The sequence below is a fragment of the Xiphias gladius genome, chromosome 22 (assembly GCF_016859285.1).
Source record: "Xiphias gladius isolate SHS-SW01 ecotype Sanya breed wild chromosome 22, ASM1685928v1, whole genome shotgun sequence".
NCBI lineage: Eukaryota > Metazoa > Chordata > Actinopteri > Istiophoriformes > Xiphiidae > Xiphias > Xiphias gladius.
The window spans coordinates 10,444,718-10,469,634 of NC_053421.1; the positions used below are offsets into that span (position 1 = coordinate 10,444,718).

Here is a 24,917-nt window from a genome sequence, read left to right on the forward strand (position 1 = left end):
CTTGCTATTACCTGCATGCGTGTCTATTTTGTGGTTTGCTTTTATTATGTCAGATAGATATATATTTATATGTATATATATATACACACACACACATACATACATATATGTATATGTATACACACATATATATGTGTGTCTATGCGTGATGAATTTCATCTCTGCACCCATTACAGATCTCCTCACTATTCCTCAACCCTATCAATGTTTAACATGAGTTGTAGCTGAGCAAATGAGGGACTTATTGTAGACAGTCACTTTCTTTGCATTAACACGGAGATTATTACAAAGGAAAAACCTAAGGTAGTGTAGAAAATTATACATGATTTCTATCCTTGGGGGTGAATATTTCTAAGTAGAAAGACAAGTGTTGTATATCTGATCAAAGTCGAGGGGAGAGAGGCTTAATCCCTCCTCAAGTAGCATTAGATTGCTGATGCTAGGGATGTAAATGAGCTCAGTTAAAGCAGTCTTAATCCTCACCACCATTTTACACTGTCACCGTTTTTAAAAGAGACAGATACTTCGTCTTTAAATCCAGAGCATGCTCTAATAATTTGCTAAGGAACACATTGCCCAGCATTCAGTTGCCTCTTTTATGTAACTAACCCTTGTTGGCAAACTGTACCTCAAATGCGGCGATGCATCTCAATGAAACACTGCATGTGAATATATGGAACCTGTAAGGCATTATCCAGCTGAAACCATTTAAACTTCTCAAGCTGCAATGCATTTTTTGAGCCTCAGACAGTAGTTTGTTGGTGTGTGATTTACAGTACCATGCATGGATGCTCCTCAAAGAAACAGCAAGAAACCTGTCTCAGTACTTCTGTGCAATAATTAATTGCTCCCAAAAATTTAACTAATTTCCCTGTGCAATATAATTTGCTACAACTGTAGACATATTAATCAGTTATAAATGAGGTTATTATCATTAAATGTGGGTGTGGAAATCTATCTCATGCCTTCGAGGAAGCCCTGTGCTGAAATACTGGTGATTGATCCATAGCATACAAACCAGAGAATGACTTGGAGCTTTGTCAGTTAAAATAAAAGTCTCTATACAGTTTCTTGCAGACAGGGCAGTTGCCACTGCCATATTTACTATTTTCAGTCTACACAAAACAGTACCTTTGTACCTCTCACTCCCACATTTGTACATGGCTTCTTGCTGCCTCCACCTGACTTGAATGAATTTCAATGATAATCGGAGAGCATGTCTGTTATTATGGAAACCACTTAATAGAAAACCTAAAGATAAGCTTCTGGTGTACAAAGATCTGAGAAAAAAAAAAAAAGAACTTTAATTTTTGTTTAGGGTTTGTGGGAATGACTTTTCATTGCCCGTTTTTTTTCCCCCATGATAACATCAGTGGTATCATTTGCCACGATGGCAACGTTGTGTCTTCTGTGCCCTCCAGTCAAAACCTAGAAAACAGTGCATTCAGAAAGTATTCAGACCCCTTCACTTTTTTCCCATTTTATGTTGCAGCCTTATGCTAAAATTTTTTAAAATCATTTTTCCCTTGTCAAACTACACTCAATAGCCCATAATGACCATGCAAAAACAGAATTTTAGATTTTTTTCGCGAATTTAATAAAAAGGAAAATATCTCATTGATATAAGTATTCATAAGTATCCTTTGCTATAACACTTGAAATTTAGCTCAGGTGTCTCCCATTTCTCTTGATCATTTTAGATGTTTCTACACCTTGACTGTACTCCACCTGTGGTAAATTCAATTGTTTGGACCCGATTTGGAAAGGCACACACCTGTTTATATAGGGTCTCACAGTTGACAATGCATATCAAAGCAAGAACCAAGCCATGAGATCGAAGGAACTGTCTGCAGAGCTCAGAGACAGGATTGTGTCGAGGCACAAATTTGGGCTACAAAAAAAAATAATTCTGCTGCATTGAAGGCTCCCAAGAGCACAGTGGCCTCCACAATTCTTATATCGAAGAAATTTGGAACAATCAGGACTTTTCTGGCTGCCTGGCCAAATGGAGCAATCGGGGGAGAAGGGCCTTGCTAAGAGAGGTGACCAAGAACCCGATGGTAACTCTGGCTGAGCTCCAGAGATCCTGTGTGGAGATCGGAGAAACTTCCAGAAAGACAACCATCACTGCAGCACTACACCAATCTGGGCTTTATGGCACAGTGGCCAGACGGAAGCCTCTCCTCTCCACCAGGCACCGATGATAAGCACCGCTTATCATCTGCCCAATACCCTCCCAACGGTGAAGCGTGGTGGCAGCATCCTGCAGTGGCGGTGTTTTTCAGCAGTAGAGACAAGGAGACTGATCAGGGTTGAGGGAAAGCTGAAGTACAAAGAACACAAAAGTACAGAGATATCCTTACTGAAAAACTGGTCCAGAGCGCTCAGGACCTCAGACTGGGCCGAATATCCTTGAGTGGCGCAGCCAGAGCCCTGACTTGAACCCAATCAAATGTCTCTGGAGAGACCTGACAGAGCTTGAGAGGATCTGCAGAGAAGAATGGCAGAAAAATCCCAAAATCCAGGTTTGCAAAGCTTGTCATGTCATACCCAAGAAGACTCAAGGCTGTAATCGGTGCCAGAGGGGCTTCAACCAAGTATGGAGTAAAGGGCCTGAATGCTTCTGTCAATATGATATTTCAGTTTTTGCTTTTTAATACATTTGCAAACTTTTTGAAATTCTGTTTCTGCTTTGTCATTATTGGATACTGGGTGCAGATTGATGAGGGAAAAAATGAATTTAAAGGATGTTAACATATGGCTGCAACATAAGAAAATGTGAAACATGTGAAGGGTTATTAGTTTTTAATAGTTGTCTTCTATAACCTACATGATATTAAAGTGTTTAAGTTGTTGGGAAACTAAATACAAACAAACTCATTATAAAGGAGTTTAGCCTGGAGGAAGTTGAAACCTCTTTCCTGTACACATGTGATCTTAGAATGTAGAAAATATACACCTGCTCAACACAGGACATGTATCTATACGAGTTTAAGAGGATGTTTAGATGTTATGACGTACGAAGTATAAGAGAAGAGCAAAATGTCTTAAGCCAAAGACAAAAACATTACCAAGTTAGGCATCATGACATCTTGTGATTGAAAGCATGTGCATCCCATGCTAGTTGCAGTTGCTGTGTGTTGTATCCAAATACTATAAGAACTGAGGGAGAGACTACCTCACTTCAGTCATAATCTGTGCTCTGCTGATGAATGGCCCTTGCTTGGAAGCAATAAAGATCTATACAAAATAAGAATATTGTGTCAACTTGGTATGAACTAAACAACAACTGATTTTCAGTTTCCATGACAATGGATAATTGTGATTATATTAATAATATAAAAATGTCTTATAATTTAAGTACATATGCTATTTAGTTGCAGCTTCCATTGCCTCCAGAGCACTGAAAGGGAGTTTGAGAAAGGGTTTAGATTTGAAAGACCTTGAAAGATTTAAAACACATTTTTCTTTTCTTACTGTATTTTATCCACTTATTATTGCAGATTGAGCTTGTTTTATATGCTTGTTTGGATGTAATTAATTTTCTACTAGTCATTGCCAGTTGTTGAAAACTCTTTGCTTTAGATTATAATTCATTTACTGTCTGCTTTTGCTACCGGACCTTGAAGTTGTGAATTCACCAAATTTTAAAGATAGTGAGCATTAGTATGATTGTGTGAAATTACCCAATCATTAAAGTTCAGTCTAGTCCTTTAGATGGGATACTCATGTTGCTGTCAGTGTGCAACACAGTGCATCATAAATACATGTTTTGTTGGGTTTCACAATTACTTATTTTATTTGGCTCTGAATTAGTAATCAACGTTGCAGTGTTATAAGTGAGTTTTTTTTAAAAATGCTTACTGCATATTTAGCAATATTAGCTCGTGGGCTTGACCCGTTTTTCTAGTAAGATTCGTCCATCTGTCCTGTTAGACTTTTTTTATATTCCTTAATTGTTAAAAGATTTTTGTTTTGTTGGTGTCTGTGGTTATTAGTGGTCTTATTGACTATGCTTTCATAATAGTAAATAGTGAAGGATTTTAGGTGCAGCCCAAGAAACAAAATATATTGTTGACAGTGGAAATCAGAAACATGTCCTCCATAATTTGTCTGCAAGACATTTCCTTGAAGAAGGAGCACTCATATGTACAGTTACCACCCCAAACCTAGTAGCATGTACAACCACAACAAGTGTATCATCTGTATGACTGGTATGATGATTCCTTTGTAGATTAATAAGAAAAAAAAAAAAAAAACAGTGGTTTGTCTTTTTAGAAAGATCATACTCTTTCTCACAAAACAGTACCACTGCAGCTATGCTAGCCAGAGAACGTTGAGCAGCCCTGGCAGCTAATGACCAGACCAGACATTAACCTTGAGAAGCCTCAAAGCTGAATCAAATAGTTCATAGAACATTGGATATGTTGTTGGACAGTTTTAATCCTAAACCTGCACTATGTTTTCACCTAACTTCCATCATATATAATGCTGATCCAAATAAAAATGTTAGATTTTGTTTTAAAATAGGAACTATTTGGAGGATAACATACATGCCAAATTTAGCAAGTGATAGCTAAGGAGAAGGAGGAATGATATGCATGTTGAAAAACACTTCATTACCAAATCCTTTTCTGTATTTACTCATTTACAACAATTATGGTTGATGGCAGAAAATCACACGGCAGTATACAATGATCTATTTTATGTAAAGTAAAGTTTAGTTAGTTTGTGTATTTAGCTGAGGAATTGAACCACAGCTATTGAGACAATGATGCTGTACTGTACACTCTGCTGCCAATTTATGAGGTAAACTGAGCTAAAACTAATGCAGTCTTAAACAACAGCCCTAAAATAAATCCTACCTTCATGAAGGTTATAATGTTCAGGTTCATGTCTCATGAAAATAAGATTTAGTGAGTGTATTCAGCTTCACTCTACTTTGTGTTATACTGCCAACAGATTTAGTTAGATTTTATGTCACACTTATGATCGGGAAGGTGTTAACAGAAGGGAGTAAAGAAAAAAAGAACAGATTTTTAAGAATTTTATTGATATGAAGAGGCTGTAAAAACAGAAAAATGAAGAATTGCTTTATGATTGAATTGTAATACTCCTTGAATCAAGATTTTGAATTTTGAATTGAAGCATCTACTGATAACCAGTGGAGGAGGTAATGTTTAAACCTCAGCCTCAGTTGATTAAATTCAGTACTGAATACAATAAAATACTTGCAACATTACTCATAATCATAACCTTCACCAAATTTAATCGTCAAGCTGGAATTCTGCTTTAGGAAATTTAAAGTATAAGCAGTTGTAAAAATTTGATTTATTTTTTAACTTGATATCAAAATCCAAATTCTGATATTGTGACACCATCAGGATTTCTCTAAGGTTGAAAATGAGGCAGTTGTTTAACCTCTGAATGACTAGCTAGGAGCTTAGGACATGTACTTAAGGGTCCTAGGCAGGTGATATTTGCAGCCATTTACAAAGACGATGACCAGAGCTTGAAGAGCCACTTATCAATGCCTGGGAAGATGTTTGTGTTTAGAATTGCCTGCAGAATTTTCCCTGAAATTTTATTTATTTTTCCTTTCAATCCCTTTTATTTCTTATGTCTTTTTTGTCTCCTAGAGAAATCCAGTCTTTCTCTCATTCTTTGCTATACCACTTTTCTTTGGCTTTTTCTATCTTCTGTCCTAAACTTGCACCCCCTCTCGTTATTTAATACTTTTCCAATTCTTCTTTCTTGCTTACTTTGCCCTGATGGCCATGAGAATACTTTATGCTGCTCCCCTGTCTGTCATGAAGTTACAAAATAATATTCTACTTCTGCAGCACTTGAATATCAGTTTAATTTCAGCCAATAGTCAACTACTTTACAGATCTGCTTGGCACTCTTTGGAATGTCATATTAAATGCTTTGAGGGGATATACAATTTGTCACAATTTGCTTTTTTTTTTTTTTTAATTTTTAAATTTAATTTTTTTTTTATGGTTGGGAGTATGGTGAATTAAACCAGGAGCAAATCATGACTCCTAATGGTTTTGTTGTTACAAGGCTGCAGGCATTCAACACATGAACGTCTGCCTTTGGTGTAGTCTATAAATGTGTGTCTGCCCTTGATTTAAATTATATATGAGTGGACATCATGGCTCACACAGTATCATTTTGCTATCTCTGACCTTCCTATAAAGACTTTTATCAATTGCTATGCTTCTGCTAATGTGTCAAAGGACATGGATCAAGCTAACTAGCAGCCCCTGCTCTCCCATTTTCTCCCTTTTTTTAATCTTCTCTTGAATTTCATACATCCGCTTCCTTGTTCCTTGACCAATTGTGTAATGCAGCATACAGGGATGTTCCAAAGCTGGCAGCTCTGACAGCCCAGAGTGGAGCGCTGAGCCATCAAAGGTTTCAGCTGGCACAACTGAGTGTCACATATTAGTCTTAAATGATGTGAAAACTGTGAAAGCCCTGCCATCATTAGAATTCTTATAGGAGAAAAAAGGAATACAGGGATAGAGGGGAGGCTGTTGAGTAATAGTAGAAAGATCTGAGAGGACTCGGAAGAGAGGAATGGAGAGAGATTAGAAAGGGTGGGGGAGAGAAGGGAAACAGGAACATGGAATGAAAGAGAGCAAGCCACTGTTATGGTAGAGTGCATTAACATTCAGCTGACGTTCCATGCTCCCCACACTGGAAAAAAAATATACAATTTCACAGCATTATAAGTCCTGTTTATCACCATTTGTTTGTTTCCTGGAACATGAGGGGGCATCAAGGACATAATGATGAATTACCGACTCTTGAGTGACGAGATGGGGGAAAGAAAGAAAAAGCACAAATGAGAGAGTTAGGAGTTTTCCTCCCACATAGAAACCCTACTGAAGAAAACTGTAACAGAATAAGTACACAGTTCATTGGTAAATCCTTCTTCCCATTGTCACTTGTATTAGTGCTTCATGATTCTCGCATTTTTGAAAAAAACACAAGCAACATTTTAATCTTACGTTTATGTTATCAATCCCATAATTGTGCTGGAATAAGCCGTAAATACTAGACCCAACAATTTATGGATGTGTGAAAAACAAAGAAAATTATGTGTTTAAATGGCCTGTGCAGCTCTAGCATCAGCAACAACATAGGTCTTTCTCTGGTTTGTATTTATCTGAGGGGACAGGTACAGATGTTTTATGCCTGCAGCCACTTTTTTCCCCATGTTGAACTTTGAATAACAGCTCTGGAATAACCCAGAGACCATGTGTCTGTTCTCCCTGCACCCTCCCCACCCTGCTTTTCTTTTTGGTGACTGACAGCGGAGGACACGTGTGGTGGCACCCTGAGGGGCTCCAGTGGGCTCATCTCCAGCTTTGATTTTCCCAGCGGTGACTCCCCTGGTGCTGGCGGAGGTGGAGGTGCTGGAGGCCTAGGAAGCAGTGGGGAGTGTAAGTGGACCATCCTGGCAGATCCGGGGGACACCATCTCCCTGGTGTTCACTGAATTTCAGATGGAGGAGAAGTCGGATTATCTGGAAGTAGAGGGATCTGAACCGCCAACCATCTGGTGAGTTGCGCTGTGAGGAGGAGTGAGGGTAGTTTTTGTGTTTCACCAGATGAGCATTTGTTATATAAATAGTTTTAGTGTAAGTGGAGGTGGGTATGTGTGTTTTTTGTGTGTTGACAAGGTGTTAACAGAAGGGAGTTTGTGATTTGTGTGAGAGGAGGTTGTATTTGTGAGTATGCAAGTCGGGTTTCGACAAGTGTTTTTGACCCATGTTTTTGGTCGGGAAAGATGATGTGTACTAGATTCTCTCAAGAAAATGATTTCTTACTGCAGCGAAACTGTAAAATCATGGCCCGTATTCCATTAGAAAACAGGGCTTCCAAATTGAATGTAGTCCAAAAAGTAAGTTTTAATTCCAGACATGTTAAAGTTTAAAAACGTGAAGTTTATTTCTGTCGCCCAATATCACATCATTGTTTCAATGGGCTTTGCAGGCCCACAGCTGCAGCTCCAAACCCAGACCAAACTCTCGAAGCCTAGTATATAAGAAAAAAGGGAAGAGAGGCAAAGAATGATCCCTTATCATTTTGATGGCTGGGGGTGATACAAAGAGCAGCAGGAAGGGAAAACAGCAGATGCAAAAAGAGGGAAAAAAAAACAAAAAACTGGAAGCATACCTAGTATAATAAATTATAACCATAAGGTTAAAAACCAATAATAAGATTACATTTGGTTCAGTAATGTAACTAATCGACTTAGCTGAGTAATTTACATGTGCTCTAGAGATGAAACTATAAATAATCATAATAAAAACAAAAGGTAATGGGCACTCATAGAGAGAATACATACATTTTGTCTCTGGATTTACGGATCACAAGAGGGATGGCAGCTCTGAGTTTATTCCTACGACTGGAGGGCTTGGTAAGACAAAGCCGTATTGCCTGAGGATTCTGTCTTAGTTCTCTGGATAACGAGGAGGCTTGCCTGCTGAGATCTTAAAGCATGCAAAGGAACAAAGGTTCAGTTTGTATGGTTGAGCATGACCATGTAATATTTTATAGAAGCAGCACTTTAAAATCAGCGGCATGTTATGGAAGCTACAGTAAAGAGCGAGAAGCCAGCTGACTGGCATGCAAATGTACCTTTTAACAAATTTTCATGGACAGTTGTGTGCAGAAAACAATTTAAATATACTTTGTGGTCCTGATTGAATTAAATCAATTTACAAAGAAGGCACATGATTCCCTGTTGCATAAATCAAATTAAGGTGCTAGGGATGGGAATTGAAAAGGTTGTATTGATACCAATGCCATTCTCAATTTTGCTTATTAGTCCGGCTCTTTATTGGTTCCCGTAACAACTCCTGATCAATTTTCTTTGTGGAAAAAGATAGGCCTACAAAGATTTTCAGCGTCAACGCAACTGTTTTTTTTTTTTTTTTTTTTTTTAATATCTCTGAGTCTGAACACAGTGTAGAAAACAGAGTAGGGAAAATTCATGCATGTGTCTCAGGTGTGCAAAAGCTCCACGGTTTTCGTTTAGGTTTTCTTAGTCAAAGAAAAAATCTGCTAAGCCTGCCTGCATGGCACTAATGTTATGCCAACATAATATATTTACCCGTGGGAATGGACATGTTGGAAGGCTGGCTCTCTTGCATACAGTGTCAAATACATGGCATTCCAGTAATTTAACCCAATGTTGTGTAGAAAGATGTTTCAGCATATTGCTGGTGTTTCCACACTTAATTGAATTACAGACATTACAACTAGCACTGTCGTCATCTTTCCTCCTGAAATGAACCCACGCTTGGACTGTTTCTTCTTTACTGCCATGACTCCCTCTTGCAAGTTTCCAGCAGTGAAGACACGAGTTTGACGTCATTTTTTTTGCAATGTACAGCCGTCAGAAAAACATGCTGGCATCAATAAAAGGAATTGATAAGCTCGGAGGCATTTCGAACTGGTACTCAACTGGAACCGGTTCTCGATTCCCATCCCAATAAATTGCTCATGAATTAAAGATCTTTGACAGAGTTTTGTTAAAAAGCAGCCTTCAGACACATTGGTTTATGGCTTTCTGTATAGGCTTGATGTAGAAGTCACTCCCAACTTAAACAAGGAAATATGAAATGGGTTTGACCCCCAACTTTGGAGCTAAGGTTATCTATCTGCCAGGTTTATGTGATCCTGCCGGGCATTAATTATAATTAGCTGAAAGAAGCTGTAATCAATCACTGAGCTACAAGCTTTGTTGTCCCTGAGAGTTTTCATCCGGAGTCAGAGGGAGAGAGAGAGGCAGACACTCTCCGTGAGAGACTGAGAGAGTCAAAAGGAGAGGTGCTCTGTGTGGCGATGACTGCTAAGCATTGTATGTTGACGTAGCTAAAGAGAATGTGACAGGGAGCTGATATGGGATGACACTGATGTGTTTTGACAGACCATCAGGTAACCCTCTTCTCTTAGGTATACGTAATAGCTCCAAAATTAAGTCTTTAACTGACAGAAATGCCTCTCGGTCATAACGCCTCAGAGCCCCAGTGGCATATGCTTTGTGTAATCTTGTGCTATCCTGCTGTACAGGATTTAAAAAAAATTGTTCCAAGTGGTTAAATATTGACTTATATTTTATTGCTATTTATTTATTTATTTTTTCGCTTCTGAACAGAAAGCAGACAAACAGACACCTGCACCTGACATCTCCTGTTCAGATATCACTAAACCAAGGGACAGAAAACAAGGCATTCCGGGCTGCTATTTACTTGTGACTTCAAAATAAAAGCATGTAGACATTTAACTCAAATTAAATGATATATTTGTTTGCTGACCACAGTAGTAATTAGTTGTTTCCCTTAAGAGGTTTCTTATAAATTCTTGTAGACATGAACTGCGCATAATGTAAATACTATATTTAACATTTCTTTTATTAAAAATTTTGAACTCTTATGAGTTACACGTGAAATGCATGAATGAATTACATTAAACTGTGTTAAGTCACAACTGTGAGCTATGACATGCATTACATTAGACATTAATCCCAACATATATATGTATATGTATGTATGTGTGTGTGTGTATATATGCATTGTATGTATGTGTGTGTGTGTATATATGTGTGTGTGTGTGTATATATGTATGTGTGTGTGTGTGTATATATGCATTGTATGTATGTGTGTGTATATGTGTGTGTGTGTGTGTGCGTGTGTATGGATGTATGCATGCATATGTATGGATGTATATGTATGGATGTATGCATGTATATGTATATGTGTATATGTATGTGTTTATATGTATATGTGTATATGTATATGTATGTATGTGTATGTGTGTGTATGTGTGTATGCGTGTGTATGTATATATATGCGTGTGTATGCGTGTGTATGTATATATATGCATGCTTATGTATGTATGTATATGCAATCGTTTGTATGTATGTATGTGTATATACCCTTCAGCCACAACATAACCAGTAACTGCTTTTAATGTTCTAAGTTTTTTTGCAGTCCAGCATCCAAGGAGAAGTTAAAAAGACTCAATGTTTGTTTATCAGGTGAAGCAGTTTAAGAAGCAGCGCATTTTTTTGTAGGAGTTTTACTTATGTGTGTGATGAGCAGTCACCATGCGTCACTTAAATGTTCTGAAACTCCAAGATGATATTGTATGTCACCAAATGTCAGAGGCTGTCAGGCAGAGTTCTTGTTTTAAGTCCTACAATCCAAGTGGCACACAGTCAGCTTGAGTGCAATGGGGTCAGAATTTTAGAGAGATGGCTTCAACTTGGTTAGGTAAACAAACAGACACGATTCAGAGCAAGAGATTCTTTCATGCCTGTAAAAATCATTGCTCTTGCCCCTTTCTGAGTATCTGTGACTGTGTACAAGGCCATTGGACAGTTAAACATTCAAGAATCCTAACACATAGCACCAGCTGCAGGAAGAAACAAGCAAACTGTTAATTTACCCTTGAGGTTTAGAGCTGCTTAACGATAATTGACAGCCTTGTATCTCAAAGTCAGCCAGATTTAACATCTCCTCTTAGCCTTTTTCAGGCAAATAGACGTAAAGCATGACCCAATTTGACTTTTTATCCTCTCTAAACCTGTGGTAATACAAATGCAGAATAAAATATGGATGGCAAAAATTAGTTACAAATTAAGAAACCTTGAACCCTAACAGAATAAAGAATTTCGATGCTGGAGAATAGGAAGAAAAAAAAAAAAAAAAATAATAACAAGATATTGCAGTACACAGAAATGGATCTTTAAGATAATTAATAATAAGATAAACAAATATATTCCACATATATGTAATTATATATGAATATTAAATTTATTCTGACAAATGAAATAGTTGTTATAAAATGGAAAATACAGTAACATTTGAACTGCCCAGTTTTGTCAGCCAGTTTCCTGAAAGTAGATGATAGAGGATTAGTAATACTAAAAAATGATGGTTGAAAGTCCACAAAATCCAGGACCATAGGCAAAGAAAATATGTTTTGCTGAAACCTCTTGGCAGTTTTTATCGTTTTATCAATTGAAGATTTCTATCAGATTTCTGCAAATGTGTTTATTGATTCCATTGTCGTCACGCTTGGGAAGGTTGATGTGAGGCTACATATCAATCACCATGAAAGTAGAAAAAAAAAATCTGTTTCCTTTGACAAAAGTTGACATCTGAGTCTGGCTAGACCAAGGAAAACAGTTCTTTGTTATTCTTCTGACCTTTAATATGATTGTACAGCCCTGTTCACAAAGGGCAAAAACAACAAACTGTGGATTACATGTCACTCATTATTTCAAATATGAACACAGAGCATAAAACCTGCAAGGCTTTGCAGATATTAGATACACTGTTTTGCTTATATACTATGAAATTTGATCAGAAAATGTTCTGTTTCATTTTTTTATACTTGTTTTTTTCTGTCTACTTTATTTTCTACCTTTCTATCATCCAGTGTCTTTGCAGATTTTTCCGATTACCTACACATTGATTCTGCAGGTTGTAAACATACTAAGAAAGCTGAGAATCTAGAATAGATTGCTAATTTCCTGAGCAATCTGGCAATATTTTTGCTTGATTCACTGAATATGAAAAAACATATTCTAACAGAATGGCTAAATGGTTGTCAGCAAGATTACAATATTCAAAGCAGGTTGAGAGCAAGAGGTCCCCGGCAGCTAAATTACCTGGATACCTTTAAATTACTTTGGTTAAATTACCATGTGTATTAGATTCAATTTCTTGTTTCTGGGGTTTATTATTGATCTTGTTGGGCAAAATATACCCTGTCACAATGTCTCCAAAAGCTAGGGCACTTTTCATATAGAGCAGGTCTAGACCATACTCTTTGTAGTTATATTTACAGAGACCCAACATTCCCCCATGAGCAAGCACTTGGCGACAGCGACAAGGAAAATTCCCTTTTAACAGGTAGAAACCTTGAACAGAACCTGGCTCATGGTGGGCGGCCGTTTGCCTCGACCAGCTCGGTCTGAAGAGAGAGAGAGAGAGAGGGGAGGGTGTTGTTAAATATAACAATAATAATGATAATCATAATAATTGAAGTGGTGGGTGTTTAGCAGGATCATAGGGGCAGTAGGTGGTTTGCAGTCACAGATCCAGACTCTGCAGCACCAGGGTCAGAAATACCTGCAGAAAGCGTCAGGAAGAGAGAGGAGAGGAACGAAAAAGCAAAAAACTACGGGAGAGTGAAGAAGTCAAGTTAGTAACAAGCACTGATTGCATATGAATGCGTAGAGAGGGAGAGGATGAGAGAGGAGCTTGATGCATCATTGGAAGTCCCCCTGCAGTCTAGGCCTATAGCAGTATAACAAGGGGTTGGTTCAAGCCCTAACTATAAGCTTTATCAAAAAGGAAGGTATTAAGCCTACTTTTAAACGTTGAGAAGGTGTCTGCCTCCCGGACCAAAACTGGAAGATGGTTCCACAGGAGAGGAGCCTGATACCTGAAAGCTCTGCCTCCCATTCTACTTTTGAGAATTTAACTTGCGAGTAAGCCTGCATTCTGGGAATGTAGTGTTCTATTGGGGTAATAAGGTACTATGAGCTCTTTAAGATATGATCGTGCTTGACCATTAAGGGCTTCTTAGCTGAGGAGGAGGATTTTAAGTTCTATTCTGTATTTTACTGGGAGCCAATGCAGAGAAGCTAACACAGGAGAAATATGATCTCTTTTCCTAGTTCCTGTCAGTACTCGCGCTGCAGCATTCTGGATCAGCTGGAGAGCATTTAAAGATTTGGTGGGACAGCCTGATAATAAGGAGTTGCAATAATCCAGCCTAGAAGTAAAAAAAGCATATACTAGTTTTTCTGTGTCTTTTTGATTCAGGATGTGTCTGATTTTTACAATGTTATGTAGGTGAAAAAGGACAGTCCTTGAAGTTTGTTTTATGTGGGAGTTAAAGGACATATCCTGAACAAAGATAATGCTGAGATTCCTAAGAGTGGTGCTGGAGGCCAGGGCAATGCCATCTAAAGTAACTAGATCATTAGATAATGTGTTTCTGAGGTGTTGCATGCCAAGTACAATAACGTCAGTCTTGTCTGAGTTTTTCATCCAGGTCTTTATGTCCTTAAGGCATGCTGGAAGTTTAACTAACTGATTAGTTTCATCGGGCTTCATTGACAAGTACAATTGCGTGTCATCTGCATAACAATGGAAGTTTATGGAGTGTTTCCTAATAATATTGCCTTACAGAATCATATATAAGGTGAATAGAACTGGTCCAAGCACAGAACCTTGTGGAACTCTGTGACGAACTTTTAAGTATATGGAGGATTTATCGTTGACATGCACAAACCAAACTTGATCTGATAAATAGGACTTAAACCATCTTAGAGCAGTTCCTTTAATGCCAATTAAATGTTCCAGTCTCTGTAATAGGATGTGATGGTCAATAGTGTCAAATGCAGTACTAAGATGTAACAAGAAAAGTACAGAGACAAGTCCTTTGTCTGATGCAATTAGAAGATCACTTGTAACTTTCACCAGTGCTATCTATGATGCACTCTAAATCCTGACTGAAAATCCTCAAATAAACTATTATCATGTAAAAAGTCACAAAACTGGTTGGTGACAGCTTTCTCGAGGATCTTAGAGAGAAGGGGAAGATTAGATATGGGTCTATAGTTCGGTAAAACATCTGGATCAAGGGTAGACTTTTTAAGAAGAGGATTAATTACAGCTGTTTTAAAGGACTGCAGCAAATAGCATGTTAATAAAGACAGATTGATTATATCTAATAAAGAGGTGCCAACTAAGGGTAAAACTTCCTTAAAAAGCCTAGTTGGGATGGGGTCTAAGAGACAGGTAAATGGTTTAGATGAAGACATTGTTGAAGTTAGTTGGCAAAGGTTGATGGGAGAAAAACTGTCTAAATATATGTCAGGTTTTACAGCTGTTTCTAAGGTTCCTGTGTTTGAAGATAAATTGGTGCCTGTTGAGGAAAGGAGGTAGTGAATTTTGTCTCTAATAGTTAGAATTTTAACATTACAAGAAGCTCATGAAATCGTCACTATTGAGAGCTATAGGAATACGTGGATCAAGGGAGCTATGACTCTGTCAAACTGACTACAGTTCTGAAAATAAACCTAGGGTTGTATTTATTTTCCTCTTTTAAAAATGAGTATTAGGCTGCTCTGGCATTACAGAGGGCCTGCCTATATGTTTTAAGACTATCAAGTCAGGCTAAGTTGGATTCTTCCAGTTTGGTAGAACGCCATATCCTTTCAAGTTTTTGCGTAGTTTTCTTTAATATGCGGGTTTGGGAGTTAAACCATGGAGCTAGCTTTTATTATCTTCTTTTTTAGAGTGGCAATAGAGTCAAGTGTCATTTTCATTGAGCCTGCAGCACTGTCAACAAGATGATCAATTTGGGAGGGACTAAAGTTAGCATAGGAGTCCTCTGTTATATTCAAACATTGCAGTGAATTAGGTGCTGATGGAATCAGTTCCTTAAATTTAGCTACAACACTATCAGATAGACATCTAGAAAAGACATTTCTGCCTAATAGTGTGTAGTCCAGTGATGGGAATTAAAAGGTTCGATAACAATGGTCCGATAAGAGGATTCTGTGGAAAGATTATTAAATGTTCAATTTCGATGCCATAAGTCAGAATGAGGTTGAGGGTGTGGTTAAAACAGTGAGTGGGTTTATTCACTCTGAGCGAAGCCAATTGAGTCTAATAATGAGATAAATGCAGTTCTAAGGCTATCATTATCAACATCCACATGAATATTGAAATTGCCTACTATAATTACTTTATCTGTACTAAGGACTAAACTTGATAAAAACTCTGAGAATTCAGAAAAAAATTCAGAGTACGGTCCAGGAGCGCGGTACACTATAACAAATAGAACGGGCTTTAAAGTTTTCCAGGTGGATGCTAGAGAATAAGAAACAGGCTTTAGAATGTGTTATAATTGAATTTAGGTTTAGGGTTGATTATTAGGCTTGAGTGTAAATGGCTGCAACTCCGCCTCCTCGGCCAGTGCCTCAAGGAATGTGAGTATTACTATGACTTGGGGGAGTGGATTCATTTAGGCTAACATATTCATCATGACACAGCCAGGTCTGAGTGAGACAAAATATATCAATATAATGATCTGATATTAGATCATTTACTAATACAGCTTTGGATGGGAGTGATTTAATGTTTGAGTCCACTTTTTATTCTCTTATTTTGTTGTACTTCTGCAGTAGTGGTCTTAGTTTTTATTAGGTTTTTGTGTACAACTCCTCTTCTGTTTATGCTATTATGTTAATTTAAGGTTAATTAAATTAGGTGGTCGGGGGGCAGACACAGTCTCTATGGGATTTTGGGTGGATGACTGCTGTAATGGAAGCACAGAGAAGCGTGAGAGACTGCAACGCTGCCTCCTTGTCTCAACTCTGGGTTGTCATGGTTTTGGTCTACTAATAAACTCAGAGAGCTGCTCCATCCAACGTGGAATGTATGCCGTCTCGTCTGATCAGACCAGGTCTTCGTCAAAAAGTCCGGCAATAATCCACAAACCCCACGTTGTTTTCTGGACACCACCTCGACAGCCAGTGGTTGAATGATGACATGCGGCTATACATGTCATCAGTGGTGATCAGGCAGGGGTCCAGAGAAAAACTGCGGAGTCCGACATTGTCTTTGCATATGTACACAACGACTCATCATTAAGTTTTGTGACCTCCGATTGGCGTAATAGGGTGTTATTACGGCCGATGTGAATAACAATCTTACTATGTTTCTGTTTATCCTTAGCCAGCAGTTACAAATAGGATTATATGTTGCCCACTCTGGCCCCAGGAATACATTTGACTATGGCCGCTGGTGTTACTAATTTCATGTTTCTTAAAATAGAGCTGCCAATAACCAGAGCTGGTTTCTCATACAGTAGCTGGCTCACTGTTTTCAGAAGCCAATCTACTGGCAGACAGGCACCAAGCTGTATCCGTACCTCCCTGAATAGTCTTTGAAGAGGGAGTAACTTGAGCAGCACCACCTTCCTAATCACATAAAATATTCTTACAATTACTCCCTTTTGTCAGATTTTATAGAATATGTGTGGGATGAAAAGACAAAATCACCTGGCCATATCTTTTTGACAAATTTGAATTGATCACTCATTATCTGGGGTACACCTATGTATAACCTCCCTCTCTTTTAAACTAAGTACTGCCACCAGAGATTTCAGCTTATTGCTCTGGCCTCAAGGCCACGTTTGGCCACAGTACCTGCACACGTTGGTATTTTGATGAGATTGCCGTGGTCTCTTCAACCCCTAATCCTATCAAATTAGCCACATTTTATTTTATGAGAGCTCTTTAATGTGCTTCACAAACCTATGTCAGAATCTCCGATTAGTCCTTGAGATGCCCAAAATCAATGATATGAAGCATGGTAAATCTTGGATGAAACCAAGCACATAAAAACACTGCACTCATGCCAAGAAGTAATCTCTGGAAAGCCATATTGCATATCTATGAAGGAAAAAATAGACAACCTAAGTGAGTCTGAAGAGAGAGAATGGCAATGCATTATATGAGAACTCCATTTTTCCAATTGGACTTTCTCATCTTTTGTCACCCAGTATGTGCCAGAGGAGATAAAATAAAAAACAGTAAACAGCACTCACTTGTTCTTATTTGTTTTAAGGAGACTGGCCGCCCACCTTCCACAAGTAATGTATTTGTTTACACGACAGTTATATTGACGAGTACCAGTGCCATGAATCAATATTTCACCATTTGGCTACTGCTAAAAATGTTATCAAAAACTGGACATACAAAGACAACTTGAGAAGCAAAAAAGTATGAAAGGAATAATATATTCTATTATCAGTCATAAAACATTTTCCCTGACATGATGCCTTGTCAACTTATAGTACAGTTACATATGACATGTGATATCTTCACCTAAGAAATCATGAGAGTATTTGGGCATGCAAACCATCAATTTCTCAGGTCAAATCTGATGCTGCAAATCTTTGTTTTCTGCCGGCTTCCAGCCTATGAGCACATTTATGTTTATTTGGGCATCTGCTCTTACTGGGAGCACAGTAGCTAGAGGGAGTGGTGAGGGAGTGTATTTCTGCTGTGCAAACCAGGCATCCAAGAAACCATGTCACAATACATTTTACTGTTATACTGTTGACTGTTTTTTTTGTTTTGTTTTTTTTAAATAAATTAATAGAATGTTTTAATGCACATTGATACAGATTCATTGGAGGAAGTCTTCTGTAAGCAATAATTAAGGCTTTATTTACTGTTGAAGGCACATCAAGTTAAACTTGCGCTGCCATACTTTGCCATTTTGACAAGAGTATTCACCTCTGCTGGTCTTAAATTGGGAACATTAAGAGCACGTTCCTGATGGCTACATCTTTATTGTCACTATTCATTTTCTTTTGGACTTCTAGCAGAAATGTGGTGATAATTTGCAGCAACAAACATGTTGGCAGTTTCCTCTAAACACTTCAGCTACTTGAAGGCTGCCGTTTTCCATTCTGCCCTCATTAGCAGTTTATCAATGACACAATGAGAGAAAGGGTTAACTTCTGTGTAAAAAATCAATTACCTTTTAACTCCCCTCTAGGACCTGCCATCATCTCCCCTTGTGATGTATAATTTGAAATAAAAATATCAGTATTCAAAAATCTCATTTAGTTTGCCAATCAATCACATGCAACAGCCTTTAATCTATCTGATTGATGTATTTTACTCTCTAAAGGTTATAAAGTTAAAGGTAATATGTATTCAAAATAAGGAGAAATGTCGAGTAGATTTATTAATGTATTTCTTATATCTGTAATGGCCAAAAAATGGCCAAAAAGTCACCCCCTCCTTTTTGTTTCTCTTCATCACTCTCTTCTTTTGTCTTTCTCTTTCTCTTACTGCCACTTTTATTCATTTAATTTTGCTTTTCTCTCTGCCCCTCAGGTGGCTCTGCAGTAAATGCCAATTAATGCCAAAGAAATTACATAGAAAAACAGACCTTTAACACGACTGCACACACCTCTACACGTACAGTAAAACAGACATGCACATGAGTGAGCAACCACACACAAACAAACAAAATATAGAGCTAAAACATTGTTTTTTATCCTCTGAGCCAATTTGGGAACACAAGGCTCAACTGTACCATGCTTTTTTCAGCCTGTCCCAAGCCTCTGCGTAATAGCTAGAATGGCGCTATGCGCTACTGACCGTGGTATGACAGGGCGCGGTGTAGGGATTGCAAGGCAGTAGAAAAAAGCCAGAGCTGGTTAGCCAGACAAATGAGAAGGCCCCTGGCAGTTTTAAATCTCTACGATTATAGAGCATCCCTGATCTCTAGCTACACGCTGAATAAAACTTCTGATCTAAAACACCAACGCATACTGTAAGACAGATGTGGTCAGAACACACACACTTTTTTTTTCTCTCTGTGTTACTATTTGTCTTCTCGTTTCCCTTCCACATACACACATTTGTATATGTGCAGGCAACAAGAACCTGCATAGTCAAAGTAAGGTGTTTTAAAAAAATAAATAAAAAAATTATTTTCAAGGTTTTTATTCATTGCTTGTTCATTTTAATCAATGATCGGCTTTTCCTGTTTTTTTAGTTAATCATGGCAACATACGAAATACAATGACCAAAAATCTATGTAGTTGAAATAAAATTAAAACAGATGACTTATGTTTTCTTTTATTTGTGTCTCTTTACACTCAGGCTAAGTGGAATGAATATTCCAGCACCCATCATCAGCATCAAAAACTGGCTACGTCTACATTTTGTGACAGAGAGCAACCACCGCCACAAAGGCTTCAGGGCTCAGTATCAAGGTAAGATATGATAACTTAATTTGCACATAGTGATAGAGGGCCCCCTTCTTAAACAAAAAGGGATCATCGTAGGAAAAACCCACTGTAATTACAAAACATGTTTTTGATCTTAGTTACTGAATATTAAACAGTATGGTTAATACCCCCTCTGTCGAGGGCACAGATGTTTTTTCTGCATCAAACCACTGACTTCAAAGGGCTTTGTTAATCAAATATTTGAGAGATAAATACCGATATACTTTTCCTCTTATAAAAACTCAGCTCTGGCAGCTCAATAATCCATTACCCTGACATTGTTCTCTGGCATGACTTTAAAGTCTTAACACAGAAGCTTTAAGCCTGGTCCCAAGCCAGATATGAAACCTGCAACTTCACCCTAAACAGCTCTATAAAAACTTTCAGTGACATGCATTTGTAGCAACTCACTGTAAATGAAGGCATAAAATCGATCGCATGAAACATCCTATTTCTCATCTATTTCAGTGCATTGCCGTGCAGTGGTTGAGCTTTCATATGTGTATATTTTTTATCTAAAGGGCAGATAATTTTCAAATAAATAGGAGCACTGAGGGGTTTTATTACACAGTATGCTGTTGAGCATATAACAGTCCTTATCTGGTCACTAAATAGATTTTGCATCCTAATTGAGTGTATAACAGCTTGAATTAACCAGTTAACCTACAGTGTAGTTTAAAAGAGAGACATCGTCCCAATGTTTTCACATTCAAATACCCTTTTTTTGCTTGATACATCGTTTGTTGCTTTTGGCTATTCTGTTGATACTTCAAAATTATGGCAGCCGCTTGCATCACCTGGCTTTTGTGTTCACTCTGTCCCCTGCTGTGTTTAATTAGACTGTTGTAAGATATGTAGTCCTTGGGCTACTCTTTGATTCTGCGTGCTATTTCCCCCTACAAGCTATAACCAGCAAATCTGCTCTGACCAATCAATTCTGTCCACTGTTTAATATTTCTCAGTTATATGAACAGACAAACATGAAAAACTAATTTAGGTTTTATACAATTGCCAAGGCAACCCTTAGGAGCATCACAGCCATTGAACTAATTTCTTTTGAAAAAGGATGCATACCAGTTACAATTACATGTTGATGTTCTTCATAGGACCAAGCATTATCCAGAGAAAGAAACACTTGTACTGTATCTTCTCACATCTAATACTGTAACTTCTTTTATCTAATGAACTCTTTCTATTGCTCTCAACCAGTGAAAAGCTCTGGAGAGCTTAAATCCAGAGGGGTAAAATTATTACCAGGAAAGGACAACACTAACAAACTGTCTTTGAGTAAGTCTTTTATTTTTCTTATGGAACTGTTTTCATTGTTTGGATTTTTTGTTTATGTAGGGCTTGCGTTCTGGGTCTTTGTTTCTTTCTTGTGTCTTTTTTGCTCCGTCATTTGGTGAAGGAATTAAGCTACAGTACTAGATTTTGCAGAAGTGCAGTCTCTCTTTCTTTCTTCTTCTGATGCCCTATTTCCCCTGCAGTCCCGGGCTTCCGTCCTAACAGAAATGAACTCAGCCAGATTAGGCCCAGTAATGTATATTGCCACAAAATGTTACATTTAATCAGTTTCTGATGGCCAAAACTCCCTCTTTCCCATTCTGTACTATTTAAGCAGTACATCAGATACTTATATTCTTGCACTGTGTGATCTACACACACAGCAGTAGTCAAAGTTGAGTGACCACTCACACAGATGATTTGTGTACAATCAGACCAAAGTGAATACGTTCTTAACGCTTGCGGAGCTCTGTCATTAACATAAATCTCGAGCAAAGTTCTCTTTAACTCTGTAGTGTGCTAAACACTTCAATGATAACAGGTTGTAATCTTTATTACCTAATGTCATAGATTCTGCATTGCATGGAGACATGAATAATGCAAAGGGCTGTAATCTTTTCTAAGAGACAATACTATATATCATTTAAAAGACTGTTTTGATGAGAGATGCTTCATATGCCTTGTGGATTCATTGCATATAACTGAACCCATAACTGTATTATAACCTGCAACAATTAACTTCAAATCTAATGAACTTCCTGAAAGAAGTCAATATGGAAAATATGCTAGTAAAACTTCTTGCGTTAAAATGGCACAGTCTTTGTGTGTGTGTGTGTGTGTGTGTGTGGGTTGATGTCTCTTATTGCAAATATTACAGCAAACCTTAAGGATAATTATGACACTACATATTTCATGAATTTCATTTAAGATGCATGCAGTCTTTGATTTACAGATCAGAATGTGAGGGGGACATGAGACTGGTAAAAGCCAGAACACAGACACTGAAATATCTTCTTACTTCCAAGCCACCTCTATATGTTCCTACAACACTAAAGGCTATGAAACCTATCTACAAGGCTTTATCTATTGTACTTAAACTGTCATTATATATGGAGAGTCTCACTGTGTGATTATTGTAGCTCCTGCAATTGATAGTTGAAGGTTATTTAATCCCCTTAGTCCCTGCTGAAGCTAGATCCACCTCCCTTTATTTTGTCTAGCTCAGGTAAGATAGTTGCTTTCACCCTTGACACTCATATAACAAAACATGAATGTGTACTTCCAACAGTGCTGCCAAATAACTGGCAGTTGAAAGTCCCTGACATGGAGAGATGAGGTTGATTTGTCTAATTACATACATTCCTGGAACGTAATTCTGTTACTAAACATAACTACTGAAAATTCACCGGCAGATTTATCTACTATTCAAGTGCTTTTCAATGCAGTGGGTGTTTTCTGGAAGTACGAAGCTTTGAAAATTAAAGTGGCCCTCTCACAGCGTTCTTGGTTCTTCTCTCTCACTCAGTGAATGAAGGAGGAATCAAGCAGGTGTCTAATTACTGCCCTGACCCAGGGGAGCCGGACAATGGCAAACGGATTGGCTCTGACTTCAGGTGAGTTTGTGCTTCTGCAGCTGAAGTGAACGAGCTCGGATATGTGTAGAGGAGCGTTAAGGAGTAGGAAAACGTGCTCCCCAACCAATTTCATTGTTATGATATCCAGTAACTTAGTTACATTACAGTGATATAGCAGATATGTGAGCTATTTAGCACAACTGTGGAGAATCTCCTTGTTAATAATGTGCAGTGTAGCCTACCTCTTAATAATATTCATAATACTCACAGCACACATACCATATCATGACTTTCAGGATAGGAAAACAAAAACTGTCAGACAGTTTACTCTGATATTTACCAGACTTTGAATACATTTTTTTGCATTGTACAAAATACACAGTGTTCTCATGCAGCTTTAGAAACCTTCTTTGGTTCTAAAAATGAACCCGTTGAATGCTGAGATTTAGTAATCTGCCACAGTTAAGGCCACTCCCTGCACAACTGTGTGTATATTTCTTTTTCCATGTAAATCAGTGGCGTGTGGTAACTTTTACAGATAAGCAAGCAGAGCCAAACAACGTGCCTCAATATTGTTAACCTTCCTGGCTTATTTCTCCAGGCCGTAGTCCGGAACACGGTGGAGACTTTGTGTTGTGCTCCAGGGCCGAAGTTTGCCGAATTCAGAGCTAACCCCCCTTCACTTAAATCAACAGGTGGCAAGCAACACTTGGGAACTTGGCTCGGGTCTTGAGGAGTCGTAACGTTTATTTACTGACAAATAGCCTAAACGGCACATACATTTCACTGCTACGTTCACAGTTTATACTAGTAACTTCTAAAACACTGCTCCGGTCGCCAGCCTCACACACCGGTTCTCTCTCTCCTGCCCATTTGCTACGCACACAACATACACACTGGGCTATCCCCTAAAGGAGCAACGCTACTTGTATAACAGTATACTGTCTCAAACTTGTCAAACTTCCTGCAGATCTTGAACAGAGAACCCTACACCTTGATTAACAGAAAGGAAAGGATGTCACGCATTGATCAAGGTGATTAGAACAGCAGCTTCGATTTGAGATGATAAATCACAGTGTACTTTGCTCGTTTACTTGCTACTGCTACCTCTTAACACTAAGGAAGAAAAGGCCGTTGAAGTAATTTTCTGATGGGCAAGTGCAATTTCCATATACATAAAGGGCTGCTTGACAAGCACACTTGTCTGTAGCTAGCTATAGCTTGTCACCTGTCAAAGATCCCACGGTTATCCACAATTCGCATGCGCATATGTCCAAAAAAGGCTGCTCCCCCTCTGCTTGACAAGCCCCAGCCTTTGTCAATAGGACACGGCAACGCCCACGAAAATGACAGAAATGCTAGATGGAGCAGCTGGTAGTCAACCGAACTTCCAGAGACAATAGCCTACTGCGGCCACAAGAGGGCAGTAAATTACAAGGTTAATGCAAAAAGGCAATATCAGATCCTTTGTGGGACAGAACACTGTTCAATATCGTTCTAATTGATGTCAAGCACTGCTTGCTTGTTCCGGCAGCACGTCACTGATATAAATATATACCCTCTGAGCCTAAGATGATTCTCCTCTGGTGTCTCTTAGCTCTAATTCATAATATATTTCAGGTCTAGTATTCCTAGCATTCATGTATGAACATAATCAGGTTGTTTTTTTGTTCATGTGCAAGAAATTCTTACTACATTAAAGAACATCATCGTTTCTTATTTTTTACCTGGGACATATGTAAGTATGGAAAATGAAGACTGTTAATAAGTAAAAAAAATTCCCCAATTTATCTACTGAACATTATATATTGAGCACAGTGCAATGTAAACCTGTAATGAATGACATAAAAAAATCGTGAATTTGATAGTCATTTTTGAGGCATTGTTTTCTTTTCAGGAATGGTGTTAATGGTGTTTGTTATCTTCTCAGCATCGGAGCAACTGCTCAATTTACCTGTGACGAAGATCATGTGCTGCAGGGTTCCAAAACGATTACTTGCCAGCGTGTAGCTGAAGTCTTTGCTGCTTGGAGCGACCACAGACCCGTCTGCAAGGGTGAGCAAGGCTTCTGAAGAGCTAATAAAACAGTTTGATGAAGGCAGAGCCTCTGGATATAGGCTCTATGCAGATAGAGGAAAGTTCATTTCTGTTAATTATGTATGAGAGCCTCTGCTGCAGCACTTGTACTTTTTCATTC

The 24,917-nt window shown here is 38.2% G+C and overlaps 1 protein-coding gene across 5 annotated transcripts in view; it reads left to right on the plus strand.

Annotated features, from left to right (window-relative positions):
• The first annotated feature begins 7,403 nt into the window (after positions 1 to 7,403).
• LOC120784015 (CUB and sushi domain-containing protein 3-like) overlaps positions 7,404 to 24,917 on the plus strand; it is a 160,438-nt gene continuing 142,924 nt past the window's right edge. For all 5 annotated transcript variants that reach the window (XM_040117427.1, XM_040117423.1, XM_040117425.1 and 2 more), the window contains exons 1-5: positions 7,404 to 7,572; positions 19,735 to 19,847; positions 21,072 to 21,149; positions 22,672 to 22,759; positions 24,651 to 24,775. In XM_040117427.1, the coding sequence (XP_039973361.1) occupies positions 7,517 to 7,572; positions 19,735 to 19,847; positions 21,072 to 21,149; positions 22,672 to 22,759; positions 24,651 to 24,775 (460 nt within the window). In that variant the 5' untranslated portion in view covers positions 7,404 to 7,516. The remainder of the gene's footprint in view (positions 7,573 to 19,734; positions 19,848 to 21,071; positions 21,150 to 22,671; positions 22,760 to 24,650; positions 24,776 to 24,917) is intronic.